The 25,541-nt window shown below is 43.2% G+C and overlaps 1 protein-coding gene across 1 annotated transcript; it reads right to left on the minus strand.

The window, feature by feature from the left end:
• Positions 1-1,945: 1,945 nt before the first annotated feature.
• rybpb (RING1 and YY1 binding protein b) lies at positions 1,946-22,824 on the minus strand. Its single transcript, XM_053442282.1, has 5 exons — positions 22,666-22,824; positions 21,900-22,025; positions 5,696-6,172; positions 5,507-5,605; positions 1,946-5,177 (listed from the first exon to the last, which is right to left on the minus strand). Exons 1-5 carry the CDS (start codon positions 22,689-22,691, stop codon positions 4,928-4,930), a joined length of 978 nt encoding a protein of 325 aa, XP_053298257.1. The 5' UTR covers positions 22,692-22,824; the 3' UTR covers positions 1,946-4,927.
• Between the last annotated feature and the right edge of the window lie 2,717 nt (positions 22,825-25,541).

Raw genomic sequence — 25,541 nt, forward strand, 5'->3', positions numbered from 1 at the left:
TAAGGTACTTTACTTAAGTATTTGTATCTAATTTTTATTTATTTTATGAAATTATTTACATTTTAAGTGAAATTGTTAAAGCAGGGAGTGTAGTGTGTTTTTTGTAGTGTAGTATCTTACAGTGTGATATAGTAGGTAGGAACTGAATAATATGTGCACCTCTGCCATGATCTGATAAATAGTAAATGGTCTGTATTTGTATAGTGCTTTTCTAATCCTGATGAACACTCAAAGCACTTTACAGTACAGTTTTACATTACATATATTGCTTATATTCAGTAAATAGATGTCAGAGGATTGTCAGAATCCACACTTGAGAGCAGTATATAAATTCACAGCGCGCTAAGTAGTGAAATCGCTGATCGGTCCACTGTATGGAATCTGCTGTGAATGTGGTCTTCTCTTATTTCTCACCTGCTTCTTCTTGCTCTCTCTCTCTCTGTAGAGTTCATCCTGCCATCTCTCCCTCTTATCCCTGTCAACCAAACAGATAATTTATAATCTAATAATAGTATAATAGTATAAATGGATCCACATCGATTTATAACATTATTCTAATGGAATACTGGGTTTCTGTGGGCAATCCTTTCAATCTGACCCTCTCACCTGAACCTGGCTGTTTCCTCTCATAAACATATGTCCATGGAAAAAGAAACATTTCCAGTGAGTGAGGGTTCGTTGGAATGTTTCAGTACATTGTCTATTAATGTAATAAATAAATGGCATAAAGAATAAGACATATTGGGAATACTCTAACTAGAATAATTAAGTATTCAGTTAGCTTGTTGGCTACCAGTGCAAGGAGACAATCTATGAAAGCTCATATTAGCTGATAATGTTCAATGAACTACGTTAGCTTGTGACACACTGTGGAGCTGTAACAAAACATTTTCTGACTTTAAAATAACCAACAGTTTTCTCTAAGTTTTCCAACTTACATTGGTTCACACCGCTTTGAGATCAAGTTTCTTCTACTAGTTGGTGCTAAAAGCCTGGTGATTATGATGCCATAGCGCCACCTATTGGTATAATATAAGACTGTAATTCATATGATTTTTAGGGCAGGGGCTTTTTGGACACTGCAGGTCCCTGGTATTGTGCTTGGCTCACATTAAAGGGTGCCTGCCCGAGCACCCTAAAAAGTTCCTAAAGTCACCCCTGGGGCCAGATTCATTCATAGCTTTCCAAATAATCCACAAAAGATTTATTACTCACCCCCCTGCTCTGTTCAGATGTGCTCTCACAATGTTTGAGAAAAGACTGAAATGCACCTTATATGTTGAAAACATTGGATGCTTCACTTCTATCAATAAACTTTCGCCATCTGCTAAAAACCCACATCAGTCAAACCCCACACAACAAGTTTGTAGTGCAGGGAATGTACATAGGACCAAGTCATATACTGTGACAGTCCAAATCCACCTGACTTATTTTGAAATATTCATTAATGATATTCATTGATGATATTCAAACTACATTTTGCAATGACAGCCAATAAAAGATGAAGCCACAGAGCTGTTCTTCGGTACAAGAGGATGGAGCGGATAAATGCATCAACCGGAGAGAAACACGATCAGCCATGCTGACTTGGAGGATAACATCAAGACCGCAGTGACTCTGCACTTAAAACATTAACTATTCTCTTTTGCTTACTTTCATGTAAGCATGGAATATTAGTGACAATAGAAGACTGCAGTCATCCGTCGGAGCTTTTAGGCAGCACATTAGTGGGCTGCAAACCAACTCCTGGAGGGAGACATGATTGAGAGCTGTTGTCAATGTGAGGGCTCCCTCATGTTGTGTGTCGCTGCACTGTAGAGGCTTCCTCTCCCTGGGACATCTCAATCAATGGTCTGCCATCCCCAGATACATGCACACTTTCTGTTTGCAAAGTACATGTGAACAAACGGCATCAATGAAGGACACAGAGCAGCCAGGAAATAGGTAACTTTAACAATTTTATTTGTGAAAAACTACAAGCAAAATTCATAAATAGACATTTCTATTTGAAGCAGAGGAAAATGATCAGGGTAGCCTATAAGCGAAAAGTCGTGCACATGCCAGAAACATGTAGTATTTTAACATTATAAGCTAGACAAGGAGCTGTGATCTGCTGAAAATGCTGCATACATTTCCACACCAGGAACATAATGTGACCATTTCACAAGGGGAAACAATGACACATCAGCTATAAGTAAACAAAAAGTAAAACTGGATGAAACAGAATGGATTATTGTACTGTCCCTACATTTTTTTCCCCATTTTAATTTTTAAACCGAGCAATAACTTTAAAAGCATTGTACAAGACATTGTTATAGGAAGAAATGAGTTTGTATAATACACTTAATTGGAAATTCACGGTTAAGGTTATACAGTCATTAAAACAAGCATTCTATATTTGGGTCTCTGACAAACAAAGCTAAAAAATGTAACCATCTTTACACAGTAAATTAAGGTTACTGGTCGCACACAAGAACAGAACTGCTTGCGCGGAAAGGAAACAGGAACAAAAGACTTCAGCTCTGATGCCATTATTCATAGTGTTTGCTTTTGCACCTTTTTAGAATTCTATTTACAAGCAATAATTCATATACTCAGCAAATGGCAATTTATCAATAATTTAACAATGAATCCTTCTGGTTCGAGTACTCAGTCAAGTGAACGGTTGCAGATAAGGCAGGTGAAGAGATGGCTTCTCAGGCCCAATTCTAACAGATTGCATCACAAAGCAGAGTTTCATTCTCATTAAAACTCAGACAGAACATTTTCCCCTTTTGACTGTTTTTTTTTTTTACTTGTATTCACATTGCTTTTCCTCACTTTGAACACTGATTCCATATTTCTATGCAATAAAGTACATAATTACACAGATAATCATCAGTATAAGAGCAGAACAAAAGTTATGAACAGAAACCTCCTGGACATTCCTTACAACACAGGTGATTATCATCCATACGTGTGAAACTGCAGGGCTGTATTTCTAATGTCAAAACAGATCAAATCCTGTCGCTCAGGAGTTTTCTGGGGTGCGTTTTCCTCAACTAACCTGGTTTTTGATGCTCTGGGAGCCTGTGTTACTCAGGGGCGGCGACATGTGCTGTGGTGGTCCAGCAGAGTGAAGAGATTTGCTGAGGCTTCAACTCAGCGGCACCAGACCGCTCCTCATCTTCCCACCCACTCACACACTCAGTCTGCTCCACATCACCTGCACGACGAGGCCACGGCCACCACTGAGAGCAGAGCCCAGAGTTTTCTTAACTCTGCTCTGACCCTTCTCTGTCCAGATTTAGCCTCGCACAGAGACAAGCTGACAATAAGAACACCATTTACATGGATTATATTAGTCTTTATTTAAACTGTTATTCATCTCACACATTAGATAATTGCATTTCAAATTGTTATTCATCTGTCTATGTATCATGTCATTATGAAATTCCTTTGGTCCTTCAATAAATAAAACTAAGATATCATATACACATTTATTCTTTATACAATTTCATACAGTAAAAGAAAATTATATTGGTCTCGTATCAGCTAATGTGGAAGTGAATTAAAACCCTTAAATAAGCCTTGCTGTTCTAAAAATTGAAAAGAGCAATTAAGTTGTATTAACTACTGCAACATTATTTTTTTGCCTTCAATGAGAGGAGTCTTAAATTAATAAAAAAATAAACACAAGTCAATTGAATTGTCAATCTTTGTAACTTGTTTGTGGCTTTGTACTTGTTTTGAGGGATTTATCAGGTTGAAAAAGTGAGGATTCAAAGTCCTCTTCAGAACCACCCAAAAAATTTAAAATGAACTCGATTCACAACAGCTTGACACAACAGGTCTGTTTTTACAGTTCAATATGGTTTGACCAAGTGGAACTACGCGGAACCCTCCTTCAGTCACAACTGAATAAAACCGTCTGGCTCCAGAGATGAGAGAATAGCTCTACCTGCTGCCAGGAAACTCAATATGTAAGTATGGGATGCAGAAAAATATCAACAGCTTTTAGTGTTTTACACAACAGCCTACACTGTACAGTTAAGGACATAAGATACTGTATAAGAGATCTGCTATAGCATACTAAATCATAGACAGTCTAGTTGAAAACGTCAGGTGGTTTTCTTCTGACTCACATTGACCTGTACAGAACAAGCAGACGGACCTGATGGAGGTCCAGACAGTGTTCAGAGTGAGACAGTGTTGTAGAGAAAAGTGAATGAGAATTTGATTCATCAGCACTTTGTCACATTGAGTGAATGGGCAGTCCCAGATCTGCAAAACCGCTTCACAGTGTATCTAGCACCAGTGTGTGTGTGTGTTTGTGTTTGTATGTGTGTCTGTCTGTGACTCGAGTCATGTCCTATCATTTTCAAACTGTAAGAAAAACACCAGAGGAACGATCGATCGGCAGAGCTACACAGCAAAGCATCAACATAAAAAGGAGAATATCAAAGTATACAGGTGCAACAGGTAATAAATAAGGGTAATAATAGTTTAAAGTTATTAAAATGATGGTGGTTATTGTGCCCAGCGAAGAATTCTTCTTTACAAAAACAACAAAAAAAGTCGACTTGGCCTCACATCCACATACAAATATAAAACAATACATACAAGTGTCTGGATGCTACCGCAGGGGGGGTGTTTGGGATGGGGGCATTACTCTTTGTAGAGCAACTCTCCTTGCCTGTGCCAAGGTTGTAACCACGAGGGAAGTCCTCCAAGCAGAGCGTTTGTTTTCCCTGACAGAAGCATCGCACTGTTCCTCTCAGGCAACCAGATCCTCTCTGCATCCAGGGGTGGCTCATGAGATGGAGGCAGGGCAGCAATGGGAAAAGGTGAAATCTCCCCCTATGGGATCCATAGTGTCCAAAACGTGGGGGGGAAAAGGGGTAGTGGCGCAGGGTGAAGACTGTGGGGAAGGAATGAGGCGGGACCCTCAGAATGACTCGTCATGCCCCACAGAGAGATCCCCTTTAGGCGTAGAGGCGCGTGACGAGCTCTTGTCCATGCTCTCGGAGCCGGAGCTCTGGTGCTGCTGTTCAGAGCCTGCGCTGGACGTGATGGTGGATGAGGATGTGGAGGAGGAGCGGGTCTTCTCCTTAAAGTCTGTTATAATAACCGTCACATTCCCTACGGTAATGGCCAACTGCTGGGCTGTGCTCCGGTCGATGTTCTTCAGTTTGGGTCTGAGCGGCACAGACAAGAAGAGAGAAAAACAAGAAAACAAAAATGAATGGCCAAAAAGGCCAACCACAATATGTGTGTGTTTCAGCAACAAGACAGAGGCTGCCAGCACTGTGGAGGTGGTTACACTAAATTGCTAAATTCATTGTGTGACACATGAACAGTCAGAACAAGTGTATATAAAGTGAGAGTGGGTGTTTAGTGTAAAAGATCATTTGTGAATCATTTGAGGTTTCCCACCAGCCTAGTGCTATATGAGTGTCTCTATACAGAGGTGCTGAGAAGCCATAGATGTGAAAGTGTGTGTTCTTTGAGAAATGCTGCTACACACCTGGAAATGTGAGAGTTCTTGTTGGTCTTGGTTGCTGATTTTCCAGACTGTATGCTGTGTTTGTCACTGGGTGGGCTCTGGTGGTTGTCTGATTTGGGTCTGGAAGAAAACAACATACACAACAGGTAAAGACAAAACCAACACAAGGGACAAGATCCAGATAAATGAAAGTTTGACATTTCCGCTGACCTGGTCTTTTTGCTGCTGGGCTTCTTCGTGATTGCCGGGATGATATCCTTCTCTCTGTCGGGTTTGTCTTTGATTGGCTTTTCCATGTCGCTCTTGTCCTTCTCAGGGGTGTCTCCCTCAGGTCTCACGTTCTCTGGACGCTCGTTCCCCGGACGCTCTCTCTCCAGACACCCCTCGCCATTGGCACGCAAGCCCTCTGGACGCTCGCCCTCTGGACGCTCGCCCACTGGACGCTCGCCCACTGGACGCTCGCCCACTGGACGCTCACACTCCGGATGCCCTTCGCCAATGGCATGCTCGCCCTCCGGACGCTCACCCTCAGGACGCCCCTCGCCATTGGCACGTTCGCCTTCTCCGTCTGGTTGCTCCTTCTCTGTGCGCTCGCTTCTCTCCCTCCGTTCCTTCTTGGGTGGGGGAGGCATCGGGTATTGCTGAGCCACCTGCTGGGCAACCAACTGGGAGTTGATCCGGGGTTTCCTGTGGAGGGAATCCAAGGCACAAACATGGATTAGCCTCATAGCAGAGCTGCAAGGTGCCAGTGGTGACGCAGTGACACAGTTAAACGACGGCTGACAAAGAGACGACTGAACCTAGAGGAGGGCTGCACCCAGCTGCTGCTGAGGTAGCTTTATGCGGCCGCTTCCTGATGGAGCAGCTCTGTTTTGAGGGCTAATCTCATTAGTTCACTGCTGTAATAAAATGAATGCACAGGATCACAAGGTGGGACATTTGCAGCACGTCATTTAGGTCCTCTAATCTGATTACGGCAGGGTTGGCCCCATTCGTCACAGACTGAGATTCAGGTTGACATGGTGAAGCTGCTCTACACACTGAGCTCACCAGAAACCACAGATCCATCCTGTCTTCCCTGTTCAAACACATACACTAACAAAAACAAACCATAACCTCTTTTGAGTTTGATCCGTCTTACTCAGTAATGACAATAAATGCCAGGAAGATTAAGGTCAAATGAAAGTTTTAAAAGAATGCCACAGATTTCCTAAAAAACTGGCAGTTCACATAAATCTATCGTTTTATATGGTCTGTCACCCCTGAACTGAGGCAGACATGCAAGCAAGAACAGCATCTTGCTCTATCAGCTGTGCAGATGAACAGAGCCTGAAGTTTTGAGGCAAAATGCTAAATCAAAGTCCAACCACCTGAGCATAAACACACACGCGCACGTACACACACACCTACAGTATAAGGAAAACCAGCTGGCAGCATCCAGGAGGGAAACCGAGGACCTTGGAGAGAGAGAAGGATGACTGCAGTCTTCCACAGACTCAGACGAGACCTAACTGTAGCCAGCAACATGGATGATCACAGGCCATTGCTGGGCAGGCATGAAGAGGACTACACCACAAGTGTGCTCACACACACACACTTGAAAAGATTAGTGTGCAAGCACACAGCCTTGCATGGCTCGATGGCCACTCAGGAGGCCTTTCAAGAGGAACACAACAAGTTATACTCGCTAGCTGAGCATAACTCAATCCTTGCAAAAACCAATTCCAGTTTTGGCAGGAGGATATTTAGTGATATCCCATCAGTGAAGTAGTGGGCTCTTGATCCCGAGGACTGCTCTATGAGGCCTGTGGTCAAGTGAGAGTTATGAAACTTGTAGAAACTCTGGCAGTCTGAGCTTCAGGATTTAACACTTAACACATCAGCATTTAACACTTGTTTATCTGCAAGTGTTAAATGCTGATAAATGAAGCTCTACAAGAGAAAACAAATGTTTTTGGCTTTGCCGTAGGAATGGGCCACTATAGAGTAGAGTTTAAAATCAAATGTGTGTGGCAAACACTGTCGAGGCTCAAAGCTGTGTCAGACTGATACATGTAGATATCAATGACTTGCTAGGGAGATTGGTTTTCTTGCCAAGGCTCCTAAATCTTCTCAAATCTTTTAGAGTTCACTCTCCAGTCTCTCTATCTTTTAGTAACCACACACTTTAAAACTAGGGCTGCAACTAACGACTATTCTGATAGTCGATTAGTCATTGATTATTGAAACGATTAATCGGATTATGAACGACACAAATTCTCAATTGCTCTTATTTAGCCAACAGCTTTTAAATTTAGCTTGAGGTTGTTTGAGGCATGTGATGACTGAAAATAAAGACAATAAAGATCGATACTTCATTCAAAATGTCTTTTAATAAACTTTGCTGCATATAAGGGTACTGCTGACACAAAAGCAAAGAAAAATCAAGTTGTCCATTTAAAACCAAGAACAGGCCAAGTGCTGATACTAAAATTAAATAAAAAAATCAAGTATCCATTTTTCCTGTTAACAAAAAGGACAGGGAAAGTATCAGCAATAAAAACATAAAAAAAAAAAAACTTCAGTCTTCTTTGGACTGCATAACTGTGATTAAAAAAGACGTTTGTCAGGCAATAGGATAACATTACGCTTTTTAACTCGTAAAAAAAAAGTTTGAAACATATATAGGTATATAAGTGTATATAGCAGGCTAGCTAGCAGGCTATCTTACCGAGGCGAGTCCGCATCGTTTACATTACGAACCTCCTCCTCAAATGCGCGTGTCCTGCTTCCATGGAGAGCATGTCCGCCCGACAGATATTGCACCTAGGTTTTTTGGGGCTATGTTGAAGGTGAAGTTCTCCTCACGATGCTGTGGCAGCGGACGCCGCCATTGGTCCATGTTTTGTCGCTATTGCACATGCGCGACTTTCAGAGATAGGAAGGAAGCGAGATGGCTCACTCCTCAGCTTCTTCCATTAGCACCTCCGGTAAATCAACATTTAGTTCAGCTGCACGGCACGAAAAACACGCGCTATGACGTAACCAACGCCTCGTCGACGAGTAAATTCGTCGGCGACTATTTTTGTCATCGATTGTTGTCGACGACGCCGACTAATCGTTGCACCCCTATTTAAAACTAACATTTTCTCTCCAGTTTCAGAATAATTATTTTACAACTTTCTGTGCTGCTCCATCACTCATTCAGTGTCCTCCTGCAGCAGCCTATTACAGACTGAGAGAAGCTGTCCTTGAGAAGGGGGTTGGGTCGCACAGCCGATCAGAGAGCACTCAATCGGGCCATAATAATGCGTCATGTCGTAATGCTTGCACTACATTCCAATCAATAGACCAGCTGTGGCAAATGCAATGAGCCCCGGACTGTTGATGATGTATCCATTAGCGGTCATGGTTCTCCGGAGCCTTGGGATATTTCTACCTGCTGCACTTGTGTTTGGCACCTTCTGGGGCATGGAAGAAAGTGAGAATTAAGTGGGTGATGTGGGAGCGAAATTTTCCTCCCATCCCAACTTAGCGTCATAATTGCCCGTTCCCATCAATTTGATCCCAATTCCATTTCAATCTAGAATAATTAGTTCCCCGGCTGAGTTCCACAGGGAACAACAGTGCTCTCTTCTTTGCTGTTCACCATATAGACATCGGACCTCAGACCCAACACAGACAACTGTCATCTCCAGAAGTTCTCTGATGACACTGCCATCGTTGGTCGTGTATCGGAGGGTACAAGTGGAGTATAGGGGGGGTCGTCCCTGACTTTGTCCATTAGTGTGAACTGAATCACCTGGACATCAACACCACCAAGACAAATAAGATAGTAATAGACTTTGGCAGGAAGTCGCACCAGACTCCAGGGAACATCCAGGATGTGGAGATTGAGTGGGGCTGCAGATACCTGGATGCTGACCTCAACAACAAACTGGACAGGTCCACCAACACAGGCGTCCTGTACAAGGGGTCATCTCGATCTGCTGCGGAGACTGAGGTCCTTCAGAGGGTGCAAGATATTATTAAGGACTTTTTATGACACTGCAGTGGCTTCTGCAGTGTTCTACGCTAATGTCTGCTGGGTTTGTGTCATCTGCAGATCACAATATGCTGCATTTTACTTCAGAAGATTTCTATATAAGCCACTACAGTGAGAGGTGTATATTATGTTCATACTCTGCATTTTCTATTAAATGTTTTATTCTATGGCCTTTTGAAATTCTCATGTCTACCTCAATCTGACCTGTCTGCTGTTGTCACAACTGCCTTCTCCCAGTGTGTGAATCACGAGCAAAGATATTTTATAAAATGTTGTTGGCGGATATCAATTTAAATTCTTCCAAACTCATAAACTTATTAGCCAAGGATTTCCATGTGCTGTCCTTCTGCCAATACAGTCAGCCCCATGGGAATCCGTGTCAACAGGCAACTGAAGCACTGTGACAAAGAATTCAAGTTTTGGGTGAGCAGTTTGATCTACATGAGAAATCTACCAGTGATCAAAACTAAAATAATGACATTTGCTCACCCACATAAACCCATCAAGAAAAAAATATTTGTGTCTCTAACCCACAGTCATGAGCAAACAGATTCTGAACACATACGCCATTCAGAGAGACCGGAAATCTTTTGTTTGGCAGTGATAGCTATTAGCCAAGGAAGCAGAAGAAATGATTGACTAATGGAAAAGATCCACACCTCCTCTGCCTGCGCTGGAGCTGGGGCCCTGGTCAGGGCCTGAGATTTGTGTCAGTGGCAGCAGAAGAGGTGGGCATGGCGTCAGAAGCAGCCCCGGTAATTTAACTAAGATTCAGTGCCAGCAGTAAGTCCGCCATGAGGTGCTGCTGGCATGATAGAGCCAATACTGTCTTTGCCCAATTATTTATTTACTGCTCAAACATCATGGCTTTACACGGCACTGCTCTTAGGCCCATTAACACACATGGAGATAGCATGACGATGCGTGCCTGTGCACACGACCCTACTGATTAAACTGTTGTGGCCCTAAACAGCTGGCAAAGTCTCCCCAGTCCTGAAAATAATAAACTTAAGATATAAAATGTATTATAGATCATATTAAAAGTCTGCACATTAGGGCTGAACGATTTGGGGAAATAATCGAATTGCGATTTCCCCCCCAAAATATTGCGATTTAATATGTGATTTTTTTTATTTTAACATCTTTTCCCCCCCCCAAAAAAAACGTAATGAATGATTTAAATATAATCAACACAATATTACATACATTTAGTGTAAAATATTTCACCAGCTCGTCCGCCGAAGACTTGAGGTCCCTGTAGGTGATGTGGGCCCGCTTCGCTATCTTCTGGATCAGAGTAGTTTTGTTGTGCCGCCGCATTCTGGCTGCGGGTGAGGACAGCAGCCCAGTGCCATACTTGTTTTCGCACGTTGTAATCGCGCACATTGCGATTAGAAAACCGCGTGTTATCATATCGGGATTTTATCGCAAATGCAATAATCGTTCAGCCCTACTGCACATTGTTAAGCATACAATATACCAATTACTACAACATTGTTTAAATTCACTACAAATTAATAATAGTGTGCAAACAGCGATCTAGTGTATTTACAAACAGGTAATGGAAATGACACTCGGAACAGGACCAGGAGTGAACCCCTGGGTCCAATTGTGAAAAGCTGCTCCAACCTCCAACTGCTGCCAATATATTACCGGGGTATGTGTGTGTTGGTGTGCATGTGTGTGTGTCAAGTGTATAAAGCCTTCTGTTGAATCATTTCCTACTGTGAGGGCTTACAGCATATTACCTCCTCTGTGTGCAACAATAGGCTGTGATTGACAGCTCCCCCTATGCATGCCCCTCAATTCCACCTTCTAGAGGAAGGAGGGGTTAGGAGACTCCCTCCACAGGATGCCCAGAAATAACTATCATCATGCTTAAAAGCTCCTAATTCAGTCAGACTGACACCCATAGTTAGACTGCTCTGCCTGAACCATCGCAGGAACAGACACACCTCCGCCGAGCTGGTGCTCTGCTTCTCTAGCCAGGAAAACTTGTTGATGCCGCTATCACCAAGAAGCTGCTGCTTCAGACTGAACAATGTCTACAGACAACCAAAAACAATGAGGTCTAACACGTCATGGAGATACAGAGCAATAAAGACAATGAGTGAGTGATGGAGGGTGAGAGAGAGAGAGAGAGAGAGAGAGAGAGAGAGAGAGAGAGAGGTGGAGGAAAGCCCTCATTAACCCAGCTCTTTTATGTGAAGCACTGTGTGGAGGACAAGCAATTATTTCCTGCCAGGCTGATGGAATGCAATGACAAACAGCTGAGGGGAGAGGAGAGAGAGAGAATGAGAGAGAGGGTGAGACAGCAACCGAAGAGCTCCAGCTATTACCATCACCCACTCGCTCATTTAGACTCTATATATAACACAGTATGAACGTGGGCTCCTTGTGCTCAGTGGCATAAAGCGCTGTTGGGAAACATGAATCCGCTATTCACGTGCTTTGCCAGTGACACGCTGTGACCTCCATCACAACCTCTGCTTTGAGCACATCCCTCAGATTCAACATGTGAGAATGCCACAGGGCTAATGTTTGATCATGACGCCCCTCTGTGAAACGCTGTCAACCATGTAACTGATGATCTATGTGCACACTTGTTTTACACCCTTATTATTATGTAGAAACATGTGATATCTGCCACCCCTCCCTCACAGCAAGTATGGGGGTTGATGGAGCAGAGGCCAGTGCTGCATGCATGGGCTGCCTCATGTTTGTTGACCAGTCAGAGGCATTCATACATACAGATGTATGATCTATTGTTGTTTTGTTAAATGCTGAATGACTAAGCATGTCTGAGAAGAGCACCACACAGCCCCTGCCTGACAGTTTTTCATTGGGATGTGAAAATTAACAGGTGGCAATAGGGATGCAGGATATGGATATTTCTGGCCAATACTAATAACCGATAATAAAATGCTTCAGATGGCCGATACCGATAATTTCACGTTTCTTAAAAAGAGGTTCATAGCCTTAAGTTTATGCACACCTACGGGTAAATAAATAAATAATAGTAAAAAATTCTCATTACCGTACCGATATATGTCGTGCATCCCCAGTTGGCAAGTTTAACACCTCATAGAATATTAAGTTGCCAGGGTAGTCCGTGTTACCGGTGATACAAGGTGTTCAGGCTCACACAGCAGAAGAGCGAGGCTGCAGACACCAAAACCTATCATTGAAGATCGCAGCAATGTTTCAACTCAAGATACTATGCCAACATGATCTGTTCTTGTCAAATGCTAGTAATACCATGTTGTCACTACTTTATTACACAGAGGGTGAATTTCAACACCGTGCCATCCATAAAGCTATTTTCAGATATGCAATGAATTTTGAAAATTTCCAGAGGTGCTTTGAAATTGTAATGTGAGAATGAAAATGTTAGAGTCAGATACGCAAGATATTTTCCATAACTTTTCCTGCCCCCCATAGTAATGTCCGTGCTGTGAATAGGGTTGCAAAGGGGCGGAAAATTTACGGAAACTTTCCATGGGAAGTTAAGCATACATTTGCAAATACTGTGCAAAGACCTATGTTAAGAATGACACTAAGATGCAGAAGCATATAGTCAAGTGCCCAAAGTTATCTCAGGGCTCAAATCAGCCTATGACAAAACAAAATGTTTATATATATATATATATATATGTCTGTATATGACAAGGTAAATATATATAAAAATATATACCATTTACCATTGGAATCATCATTATGGAGGATGCCGTTTGTGGTTCTGTTGAACTGCATTCTGTTATGTTGACATGTCTACTCTTTACTAGGGTGATTAATGTCACACCTCTTTGTAGAATGCAATCCACTTCAACATCTTTAACACGGCTGTTCACATATTTGAAGACCTGTTGTATTAGACTGGATTAGTGTAATCAAGGTGTTCCTAATAAACTGAGGAGTGACTGCAGATTTCCTGTGGGAACATTCTTGATCATGTGAGCCTGGCATGACTGAAGTGGTGTTGTCACCTCTAGCCATCCATGGGTAAAGCAATCTGTGTGAGTGAGTGTCTTAGGGAGGTTGAATGAGGATAACACCCGAAGAGCCGCCTGGGGCTATAGTGCTCCTCAATTCATTCCCACTGCCCACCAGAGGCATTAAGCATTCATTCTTTCATCTTTCCCTTCCAGTCAGGATTTTGAGGGCTTAACGTTACTGTCACTTCTCCCCCCCTTTAACCACCTCTCCTTACTCCCCTTGTGGGAGTCTTTGGATCTCCTACAATGTATCCATCAAATTTCTATAGGTAGTCAGCGTTTCCCCAGGATTTTTTAGCAGCAGCAGTCTTGCCCATATACACTAAGGATGTGTGGTAAAAAAAACTCTGATTATAGCCATCACAGTGTCCAGGTGGCCCTGCAGGCAGTGCCACTGCATTGATGTGCAATACTCAGCGTCAGCCAACAAGTGATTCTGCGCCTCTGCTCATTTCTAATCACTCACACGTAGAGCCCATCATTAGAAAAACCTGCTGTATTCATTTTGATGTTCATGAATATAAGAGGCTTCGTTTTCCTACCACATTGAAGTTAATACACTACGTTGTTTCATAATCTGTTGAAGAACTTCTCTCCTGTCTGCAGGAGTGCGTGTCTGCTCGTTTCTGTTGCTAACAAAAACAATCACATGTACTTAGTTATAAATCGATCGATAATTGTTGGATCATGAATCTGGATCTGTCCAGTCACTTTAAGCCTGATGTCCTGTCTTTGCGCGTCAATTCTCTTGTCGAGTGAACTGTACAAATATGTTGCATTTTTTTAATGATCATTTTCAAACAAAAACGTAGTAGTATGGATTTAGCACGAGTTTCTCTACATTTGAGAGGGACAGAGCAAGAGGAAATTGAGGAATTTATAGAGAAAATGTGTAAAAAACATTTCATATCCACACTCCCAACTCCTCCCATTCCATGTCAGAGCTTTCAGGCTATGAACTGCCTGGCATCGGGTAGACTGACAGTGAAGTCACTGCAAAGGCACGAAGCACGTATAAGTTACTTCCATCAGCAGCACTGTGTGACATTGCTCGTTATCACTCATTTGTTTTCCTCCTCTATATTGCCTTTCCATCATTCTTCAGGTCTTCACTTTATAACTGCACATTATCCCCCTCCCACCATCGGCCTTTCGTAAATCCTGCCGGCTTTAAGTAGGTCTCTTCTTCACCTCTCTTCACCCTCTATCCTGCTGCTTGCCTGTGGTGGGCATGAGTTATCCGTCAAGCTCTGTCTTGCTGCTGTCCACTCATTTTTCCTGCCCATTTGATTAACTGTGTTAACTCGGCCAGGTTTAAATTTATTCAGCAAATCATCCAGCAGCACTGTTAAAGGGCTATGATTACACAAAAACATCTATTGAAATCAATCATTTATATTATGAGCTTGTAAAAGGGGCAGAGTCCTATTGTTACAGCGTTACATTTTAGGCCTATATTTATTTTGCAAATATAGCCAAAAAGTGTGTACAAATATAATTCTTATATGAACAATCCATTATTTCATATTGTTATATGCTTAATTGCAAAAATTTCACACAGGTTCTAAAAGGGGAAAAATAACCACATGTGTAAAAGTCCTTCATTTGTTGAAAAAAAAATTGAAAATGAAATGAGAAAGGAGTCCTGCCATGTGGTCATTTTTTAACACTATAACTATTAACTGACATTAGAATAAATGAACTATATAGTGATATGCACCATTATCTGGAAATAATAAGGTGATAACAGGACATGGGATATTGGTTATATTGCAGAGCCTTACTATGTAACTGGGTGGTCCTATGGACCGCACCTCAATACCAAAGCTCTACCTCCTGATCACTATGACGTCACTATGGCTGCTCGATTATGGAAAAAAATCATGATCACGATTATTTTTGATAATATCGAAATCACGATTCTTCAAACGATTATTAATATGTGCCCTTATTCTGAAGTCTAGGCTTTATTCTTTAAATGACTGGAGCGTGCGAAATACAGTGAATCACTTCCTGTTCAGGTAAACACCGGTGACGGCTGCGCGCTTATTCCTCCGTGAAACCAGGATATCGGTGCCCGGTTATTCAAACCCTTAATGATGGCAACCCTAACACTCTCTGACCGGCTGACCAGCGGAGAAATGCGGGTCCAGTGTGACCGGTCTGAACAGCCAGGCGGGAGCGCGCTTGAGAATAGCGGTGCATGGCGCGGCCGCTAAATGGTGTGCTGCTGCTCGAACTTTTTCGACCCTTTTTGTCGATCAGACAGGGCTCCCCTCCCTGCTTTTCCACTCGCGCTGTTTTTTTCACCGCCAGTCACCACACACACAACTCGCCTCCTTCACTTTACAGCTGCTTGAGAATGAGTGCCAGTCAGCTGGGCCGCTGAATGCTTTGGGAAGGACTGAATTGCGAATGTGCGTCTCTTTTGAAAAAAATGCCAAATATTCGTTTCAACTCGGTTATAGTAGTTTGGAGATCGTTTGACCCAATAATCAAAATCACGATAAAATTTTGATTAATCGAGCAGCCCTAGACGTCACTATAACAATATGGCAGCATATGCATCGAGACTATTTTGGGTCCATTTTGTACAGTGAGGGAAAGTGGTGATGCATCATTTATCCTTATATAGACAATGTTCTACACATAAAGCCATCAAACAGCAAGTGGGAAACCTGAGAGCCAAAACGGTAGCCAAGATTCAAATTTACCAAACCAAGTTTTTCTGGACGTTAACTTCTCAGTAACATTTAAAATAACCCTGGTCAACTAGATTTAAAACTGCACTGAGGATCAATGGCATGAAAACGCTTGAAATTACAAGTTAAAGTCTTGTTCTCATTTGTAGCAAATGGCACGTTGAATGCTTCTGTTCTTTTGCCATGCATGGATGGTGGTGCTGGTAGAAACAGACGAGGCTGTCCAGTCACCCCCTCCCTGAGTAATGATGTGCTTCGCTCTGCTTTAGCCCCTGGAGACTCTTGGCTGAGTGAGCACATCCCCCTTACAGCCATCCATAGCCCCCCTTCCTTCAACACACACACATAAATGTCCACACGCTACACTCCTCTCCGTCGCTTTACCACTCTGTTTCTTTCCTTGTCCTCTTTTGCCCTCTTCCTCTTCTGACTCCTTAGCTCGCTGTGACTGCATGCTTAACAACTCCCTCGTTCCCTTCCTCCTTGTCCTCATGTGCTTTCTTCCCCTGTAGTTTTCTCTCTCTCTCTCTCCCTCTCTGTCACACTCATTTACTTGCCTCATCTTTTTCCTGAATGGGAGGAGCCCAATTCAACAACTCTCTAAACATTTCTCTTGTTTTGTCAGATTGCCAAATTGGCTATTGTATTTAATCACTCACACTCTGCCAAATCCCATGAAGTAATTAAGAACTTTTCAATCCCGCAATTAACGTAAAGATTAGGGCTAACCGCTCGTGCTTAGGGTTTTAATGCAGATGCTGATAATGCTGGATAAGCAAAAGCAGTTTCCTCTGAGCAGGGGCTGCTGTAGGGGCAAGGGGTGGGCGAGGAAGTGCAGATAAAAATTGAGCGCCAGCATGTACCTCTTATGTAATTCCATTATCCAAGACAATTTGCCTTAATGTGACAGTGGGAGAATCCACTGATTATAATGACTCTATCCCATCATTTTCACACACACACACACACACACACACACACACACACACACACACACACACACACACACACACACACACACACACACACACACACACACACACACACACACACACACACACACACACACACACACACACACACACACACACACACTAACTTTTTTTTTTTCTGGCCCAAATACTAACCCCTTCTTTATGGCTAAGTGTCCCTTAGATTCTATCCATTCTGACTCTACTTATCAATCCTGCTTCAACCATTCATAATCTGGGGATTGATGAGTTGCCCATTTGGTCTCACTATAAAGCCACAGACTAAATGCAAAGCAAATTTACTTAAGCACATTAACATCTGTAAATATCCACTGAGTCATGGACAAGTGACAGTAACTGTCTATGGTTGACTTATTTAGGTTTGCCACAGTGATCACAGCGTTTCTCCTGGGATGGAATTATAGCAGTGGAGATGAAGCGCATGCGTGCGAAAATTCTTTAGTGTGCTTGCAAAGCGCACCCTGCTGGGGGGTTTCTTTGCATCTGCCCGCACCAGAAGGGCGCTTTAGGCCTGAGTACATACAGAACCTTTGCGGACAGTAATGAAAAGAGGAAATGTGTGTCTAGCTAGCTAACAGGCATTCATTCTTCCAATTACTCATTGTTAGCTGTTCTTTTATCCAGAATTCACTTGCAGTACCACACCGGTATGTTAACATTTAAGTGCTAATTTAATTAAATGTAATGCTAGAATACACCGACAACATTTCATAGCGAATCCTATCCACATATTATGTAATGATAACAAACCTCTGTGAGGGAATCTGTATATTGTCTTCGAGTTTAACAGCATTTGCATATTACAGTGGCCCTTGCACAAAGTAAAGACCCTCACAAGGAATACCTCGTATCTTTGTACCAAGCTGGATCTTTCAAATTTGTTTATGTCAGAGATTAAGTGCATAAATCCTTGTGTGCTCCTATCAAGTGAGTGTGTTTGCTCTAACTCTACTGAGCGATACTCCTGTTAAGTTGCAGTATTGTTTTCTAAATCTGTTATGAGCATTGCTCACTTCATTGTTGACATCTGACGATGCTTGTTGTTCTAGACGTGGTGCAAAGTGTTACATTCACATGCTTAACTCACAGGCGTGAGAATTGAAGGGAATATGAAGCATTCATGGGAAATGTTGTTTATTTCTAGAGGAATGAGAGTCCTCTCCACTCCTCACATTTTTAAACCCATTTAAACCTTTTAAGAACATTTTCTACTTGTCTTATTCTCAAAACCTATACAAATAACCCTTGTATATCATACTGCTATAGACACGGCATATCAGTTGTTTTGGTTGTGTGTATGCCGGCAGCAGTCTGGACCATATACATTTATTCATTCAAGTCAGAGTGCTGGATTTTGCGAACAAGTGAGAGACACCCATTTATTCTGTTTTATATAGGGCACATATTGAAGCTACTTGAAATGGTTGACAACAGAGCAACAGTGAACAGATAACCGTGCAGCAGTCAAAGACTGAGGTACCTCAAGACTTCCTGTGATCCCCACCATCAATCAACTTTAGAGGGCTCCTAATGGTTTCTCCCTGGGCCCCGGGCTGCCAGAGGTGCATACCAAACACCACCACAAAGCAAACTGATGTACAGCAACAAGGTGTCACGTTCACACACTGATCAGGTTCAGATGCCAGAAACATTTAAATATGATAGCATGTGCGTCACAGGGGATGCCAATACGACCCCTTCTCTAATTACCAAAGAAGTCAGCCCTGAATGCAGAGGCTGAACACTTTGGCTACTTGGACTTGTAGAATAACTGCGAGGTCAGGTGCAAAAAGCAATGTCCTTTCTTGTTTAAGAGTCAAGAGTGGCAGAAGCTAGATTTAGCCTACTTGGGTATCATGTTACATCACTGAGCTGGACTGGGTCAACAGGTTCATTAGGCTGCACTCGGCTGGGGAGAGTGGGGCCTCTCTCTGCATGTTGATGCCACAGCTCTCGTTAACATATTCTTGCCTCCAGTAGCACAAATCAAAAACGGCATGACTCACAGTTATCTAGCTTACCTACCGCTAGTAGGGGACCAGGTGTGATTCAAGTCTTGTCAAGTGTAAACCGTTATCTGTAAATTACAATTGTTTGTGTTAACTGTATATTCTCAAACAACACTGGTGGCTACAGCTAGTATCTCAGCGGTCCTGTTCCTACCTGGCATTCATAAGGGCCTTGGATAATCCAATCACAAGTGAAGAGCTCTTAGTATGTCAGTTCACACCTGGCATTAGTATGCGTTACCATGTGCTGTTCAATATGCAAATAAATTCACAAGTTCTGTTTTTTTGCAAAAACAATTGTGTTTCAAAAAGGCAGGTGGCAGCACTGCACTTCCTTTGCCTGTCTGCCAGAAATTATAAGAAGTAGAAACAATGAAGACCTGGTCTATTGCTTTGAATTTCTCAGGCAGACCACATCGCCCAAGATATGGTCCACGCTCATAACACACAGAATCCAAGCGGGCGTTTTTGAAAATACTTCAGCTTGTGCAGAGGGCATCAGGTGAGTAGGTGGTCTTTCACTTTGGCCCAGGACACATTTGCATCCACAAGAGTGTGAACATATGCATCCCAGGCCACCGCAGAAAGTGGCCTGAGTGATCTGAGGTGAGCCACTTGTGACCAGACTAATACCAGGTAAGAGCAGGATCAATTACCCCGAGCAGACTGTAAATTATGGATGTATCGATCGTAAGGGGATGGAAATATTCATCTGATTTAGATTTCACTTAAGTGAGGTAGGTTATAACCCTGTATGACTCAAAAGTGCAGCTAGAAACCACATTAATGCGCTACCGTCTGCTGGCTGCAACCCAGTATTTCTGCTACATACAATTTGCAGCAGCAGCCTGCCGGAGGGAGAGCAAAATAGAAGCAAGGGAAAGGTAATTTAACTAACCCACCTAAATGTTAAACATTATGTTAAATATATATTCTATTATCTATTGATATTCAGGAATGCACACGACACCATCGTTCCCAGAATGGCCAAGGGGCACGCTGGGACAACTAATGTAGGTCATCACTACTGCAACTTGTTGTACCAACAGCTTTTCCACAATATATGAATATGTGACTGATCATGTTTTTGCCCTAAACTTCTGCTACATCAACATTCTTCTTACTACAGTCAGCTGCTACATCCAATACTAGCTGACCATTAATCAAAGGTTAACAATTCAGATCAAATAGTGACTTGCAAAAAACCCTCCAGTGATGTCATGTGCTCCCATTTACAAAATACAGGCAACTGGGCTGTTGCCAAAAGCCCAGTGGCAGGATGGCTACGACTTGTCTCCGCTTCCTGCTTTCGCGCAGCGAGCTCAGCCTGCATCATCAGCTGTGGTCTTAAGCTACACGCTGCTGGGAAAGGCTCATAGGGGGAGGGGAGCCACACAATTAGGATTGAGCTGGATCTTTAGGATTCTCTGTACAGCAGTGCCAAGTATGCTTCCCCCCCGTTTTTGCAGTGCACCATGGGTGTCAGTCGAGCCACTCATTGTAAAACCACAGCTGGAAAGGTTAGAGTGTAGGAGACTTGTCAGCAAACCCACAGATGACTAATCTATGTCTCCACTTCTTCATACAACTGATGATGTGAGAAAACAAACTCACACCGTGACACACACAACTTATCATCAAACACCTTCCCCAGAACAGAAGGAGGAGGCGTCAGTATACACTAAAACCGAAAGGGAATCCCGTCATGATATTCAGGTTACATGCTGATTTCATCTTAGTTTCCCATAAGACGCTGTCTTTGAGTGACATCACAACATTTTGTTAGAGTTGAGCTCAGGGGAATTGTCTGGAACATAAAAGCCACCTGTTACTATAAATGCCCAAAAATTCACTTCAAGGAACAAAGCAAATTTGTAGCAGATTTTAATTATGAAAGTTATTAATAATCGCCTAATATATATTACTAATAGGAATTAACAAAAACATTTAAGTATTTTTTACATTTGAAAACAATTTAGTGAACCTCCTCTAAACACAGTCACATAAGGTTGGGTACAAAATGACACCGGCTTAAAATACACAGCACAAGAGAAATATAAAATGACAGCGTGTGGAGTTGGTGTCTCTGATCCAGCCTACAGCCACTTTCCCTGCCCTAAGAAACACAATCATTCCTTCGCTGTGCAGCAGCTCCAGGCACAATAAATCTTACTTGTCAGCCCAATCTATGTAGGAAAAAATCCTGTACACTCCTACAGGTAACTCAAATGCCCATGCATACATTTACCTCATTTCACTCCATGGACGAAAAGAAGGAGGGAGGCAGCCAGTCGCTCTCGCTGCTGCTGCTCTTGTTGATGCACTGTAGCTGTACAGACATCATGAAGTATGGTCCCTCTTCCCCACCCCTACCCAGCTCACCTCCCCCCTCTCTGGCTAGTGAAGCAGCCAGCCTACCTAGACCAATGCACAGAGGCAACGCAGTGCTTAAAAAAAAAACTGTGGATTTATCCAGATAACGGTTTAGGGAGATGTCTTTTTTTTGTCAATCAACAAGTCCCTGTTAGCTCGCAGACAAATAAGCTGTCGATCAAAGTTGTCATCCCCTTAAATTGCGATGCAACGCTGCTGCAGCCAGCCAAGCGGGGGGGGGGGGGCTCAGACTGGAGGAGAAAGAGAGAGAGAGGGAGGGAGATTGAGAGAGAGAGAGCTGGAGAGAGAGCTACGTTACCTTGTGGATGTGCCCTTCCTCACATCGCAGATGCTGCATTTAAAAGCCTCGGCGGTGTTCCTGAAGGTGCACACGCTACAGTCCCAGTATCCATCGTCTGCGGTCTGTTTGGCTTGTCTTTTTGGCCTTTGCAAAAAAAAAATCATAAAATAAATGACACAGGCGTTAAGGTCAAGTTAGTTGAACAAAATGTCAAGAACGTTTCTCTCCGCGAATTTACAAGAAACGTGGTGGTGACAAACATAACCTGTTGTGCGACATAAAAGCCACTCTCCTGCACAAAGCATGCTGGAGTTGTCATTAATATTGGGTTCGAGTCCCGGTTAATGGAGCTCCTTGGTTCTGATGTGTCCCCCTCCTCAGCGGAGGAGCGGACGACCATCCACACCGTCCGACTGTATCGCCAGGCTACGAGCTAGCAGGCAGGCGAGCGCTGCTAAAAATTTCGGCATTGAAGCTTAGCATGTCGGCTAACGAAACGGATATCACACCGTGTCCATTTCGACAGTGACCCTCCGAAAGGCTTCTCGGAGACGGAAGAGCGTTCCGGGGAATGTCAGGCGTCTCCGCCGAAAAAAATCCCTTTGTCTGTTAAGTGACTGGGCTGCGAGAGAAGCCGCCATAGTGACTGCACTATTCTAGCTAGCTGTGGCATACCAACTGAAAAAGGGAGAAACGATCCCCGTGAAGCGGAGAAACGCATCCGAATGTCGAGCCGCGAAGACGCACGGAACGGCTCGAAATCGACAGCCGGCGGTCGCATTACCTGGTAGGGCTCTTCTTGTCGCCCATGGTGGAGAGTGGTCCTCGGGAATAAGAAGAAAAAGCGGCCTCCTGTTTAATTGTCAGTGAGTGTAGTAGGATCCAGATCGAGCCGCTGCTGAGGCTGTTGGCAGACAGGCTCCACTCAGCGCTGGCTCCAGGCACCGCACAGCGACTGACTGCACCGCCCCACGTGGCCCGCTGCCGCCCAATCACAGCGCGCCTCGGTTTAAAAGTCCGGACACTTATTTAGTGGCTTTTTTTAATGAGCAAAACCAGAGGTTCTTCATAGAGATCACCTCGACCCACACACACACACCCACAGGCAACAAGTGGCTCATATTGATGACATTTAAAACAATAATTTCAGCTCTTGAGGCAGGTGGAGATCTGTTGATAAAAAAACATCTCTTTTGGATTCTCAACTTTATCTGGAAGAAACACAAGATCACTATTCCAGCTCATTTAAATCAATACCTCACACCACTCCTCGTTCATCTTCTTCAAGATGCTACTGTGGCTCAGGGGGTAGAGAGGATCGTCCTTTAACCAAAGGTTCAGCGATTCGATCCCAGTCTCCCAACAAGCATTACATCACAAGGTTCTACTGGGTTGCTCCCCCATTCTGCATGCCGAAGTGTCCATGGGCAGCCCTAAATTGTGTGTATGTGATGAAGAAGGTGCTGCTCATAGATGTGCTGTACGAATGTGTGTGTGAATGGGTGAAGCACTGTAAAGCACTTTCATCAAGACTTGAAAATCACTATATAAATACAGCCCTCCATAACCTGGCTCCCACATACCTGTTGGACCTTCTTCATCTTCCTGTGCCCTGCGCTCTTCCTCAGCGGCTCTTCTCTCTGACCCCATATTAAAACTCAGCACTGTGGGTGGCAGAGCCTTTGGACATCCCTGCCACCTCACATCTTCCAGCCGGACTGTTCAAATCCGAACTAAAAACACATCTTCTTTGATCAGTCAACATAAAATCTTATTTGTCCCCTACTTATCAGTTTCTAAGCCCTGGTCTTAATTTTAGTCCCTCTTGTGTTCACATGTGATGTACTGTTAGTTGTCTTTGCCTCTAAACCTGGGTCTTTGATCTTGGTTTAACTTCCAACCATTCTTGTGTCACACATATTGTGATGTCCCAATGGATGCCTAAAAAGACGCAGTGAAATGATAGTGACATTATTATTATTATTGTTAATCTATGGATAATAATACCAACTTTTTTAATTATTATTGTGTTATACAGTTATCCATGATGGACCACTTACATTTCTGCAGCGTCTTCTACTTGTTGAACCTGATGACCCCTTGAAGCACTTTTACAGTCCCCTCCATACAAACACATACAAACAGTGCATTTGGGGTTCTGCATCTTGCCTTCAGCATGTGGAAAGGGGGAGACTGGGATCGAAGCCCTGACCCTCTCGTTAGTGAACGACCTGTTCTACCTCAGGACCGACTAAATGATCTGATAGTGCAGATCAGTTAGGCAATGCCTCTCACATCTTTACTCAGTAATTCATTTGAATTTTAAAACCACAACATACATTATCTTAAGGCACTTAATATGGTAAGGTCGAGACCTAACCATATTAAAAAGAAAACCAAACAACCGTTTTTTTTATTTGTCCCATTTAAATCCTAAAGCAAATTAGGTCTATCTGCTCAGATCATCACTTGTCTGCAGTGTAAATAGTTATTCTCAACAAAATTACCCCTTTAAAACCACAAGCAGGTTTTCTTCTGAGCTCTCTGCAACATCAGGTTGAATGGGGGAAGATGGAGTCTTGGTGTTAGGACACATTGTCCTGCTCTGTTTAATGAAATAAACATGTCCACAATGTCCAGATCAATTCAAGATTCTAATAAGATGCAGGAAAAAAAGCTTTCATTCACCTCAGCATTTGCTAGAGAAACTTTTAATCGCCCCCTTTACCCTCCTGGCTCTGACAGGCTGCGTCGTGGAATGTGTTGGAGCAAAAAGTGCACCTCTTGTGCGCCTCCGCTCTGCCCAGGACAAGGCTCTCTGTGGGGGAGACCAAGCGTGAATCATGTAGGCTCATTAGCTGCTCTCCACGGCTCCAGGTCCTATTGTGAATCCCTGGCTTTTTTCTGTTCAGAGTGAATATCCGTGCCTCCACATAAGTCTGCCCTCCGCCCAGTGATTACCTCTGCTTAGCTCATAGCATGCTGCTCTAATTGAGCCTCATCACGGTGGCCTACTGATAACTACAATTCAGTCAAAACAACATTAAGTCCTGCCTCCCTGCTTCTGTAATGAGTTCCTGGGAAAACTGTGATTTTTTTTGTTTTAACTTGCGAGTTATGACATAGAGTTAATTTATATTCATATGTGGGATGAGTCCTTGGAGCTACATCTATTTTTTCTTTTTTTTCAGAGAGACCACAATATCTGCAGACTGGTTAATTTATTGATACCACAGGGACGAAGATCATATTAAAAGAGGCATTTCACTGAGGTGAGAGACGTGCACTTGTGGAGTGGATTCTCCCCTCATCAACTGCACCCTTGAGCAAGGAGCTTGCGTTACTCGCAGACGACTTCACAAGACAAACAGTTCGTCCTCATTCATTATGTATGAGAGGTGAGCAGCTGAGTTTGAACAGCATGACATTAAGATGGAGGAACTTATCAGGGGCGAGATGTGCTGAAACAACTTTGAGGACTCTTTATGATGCAAAGGAGGATGACAGTCGTGCCAATCATGTTTGTGCGGGGAAAAAAAATCTCTCCAGTGGACTCAAGGAAAGTGAGTCACTGTCAGGTTGATGTTTACCCACAACATAAAAACTGTTCAGACTCAATCTGACTGCATCCTTCGTCAGTCAGCAGCAGTTTGTCTGAAG

The sequence above is a fragment of the Pleuronectes platessa genome, chromosome 2 (assembly GCF_947347685.1).
Source record: "Pleuronectes platessa chromosome 2, fPlePla1.1, whole genome shotgun sequence".
Taxonomy (NCBI): Eukaryota; Metazoa; Chordata; class Actinopteri; order Pleuronectiformes; family Pleuronectidae; genus Pleuronectes; species Pleuronectes platessa.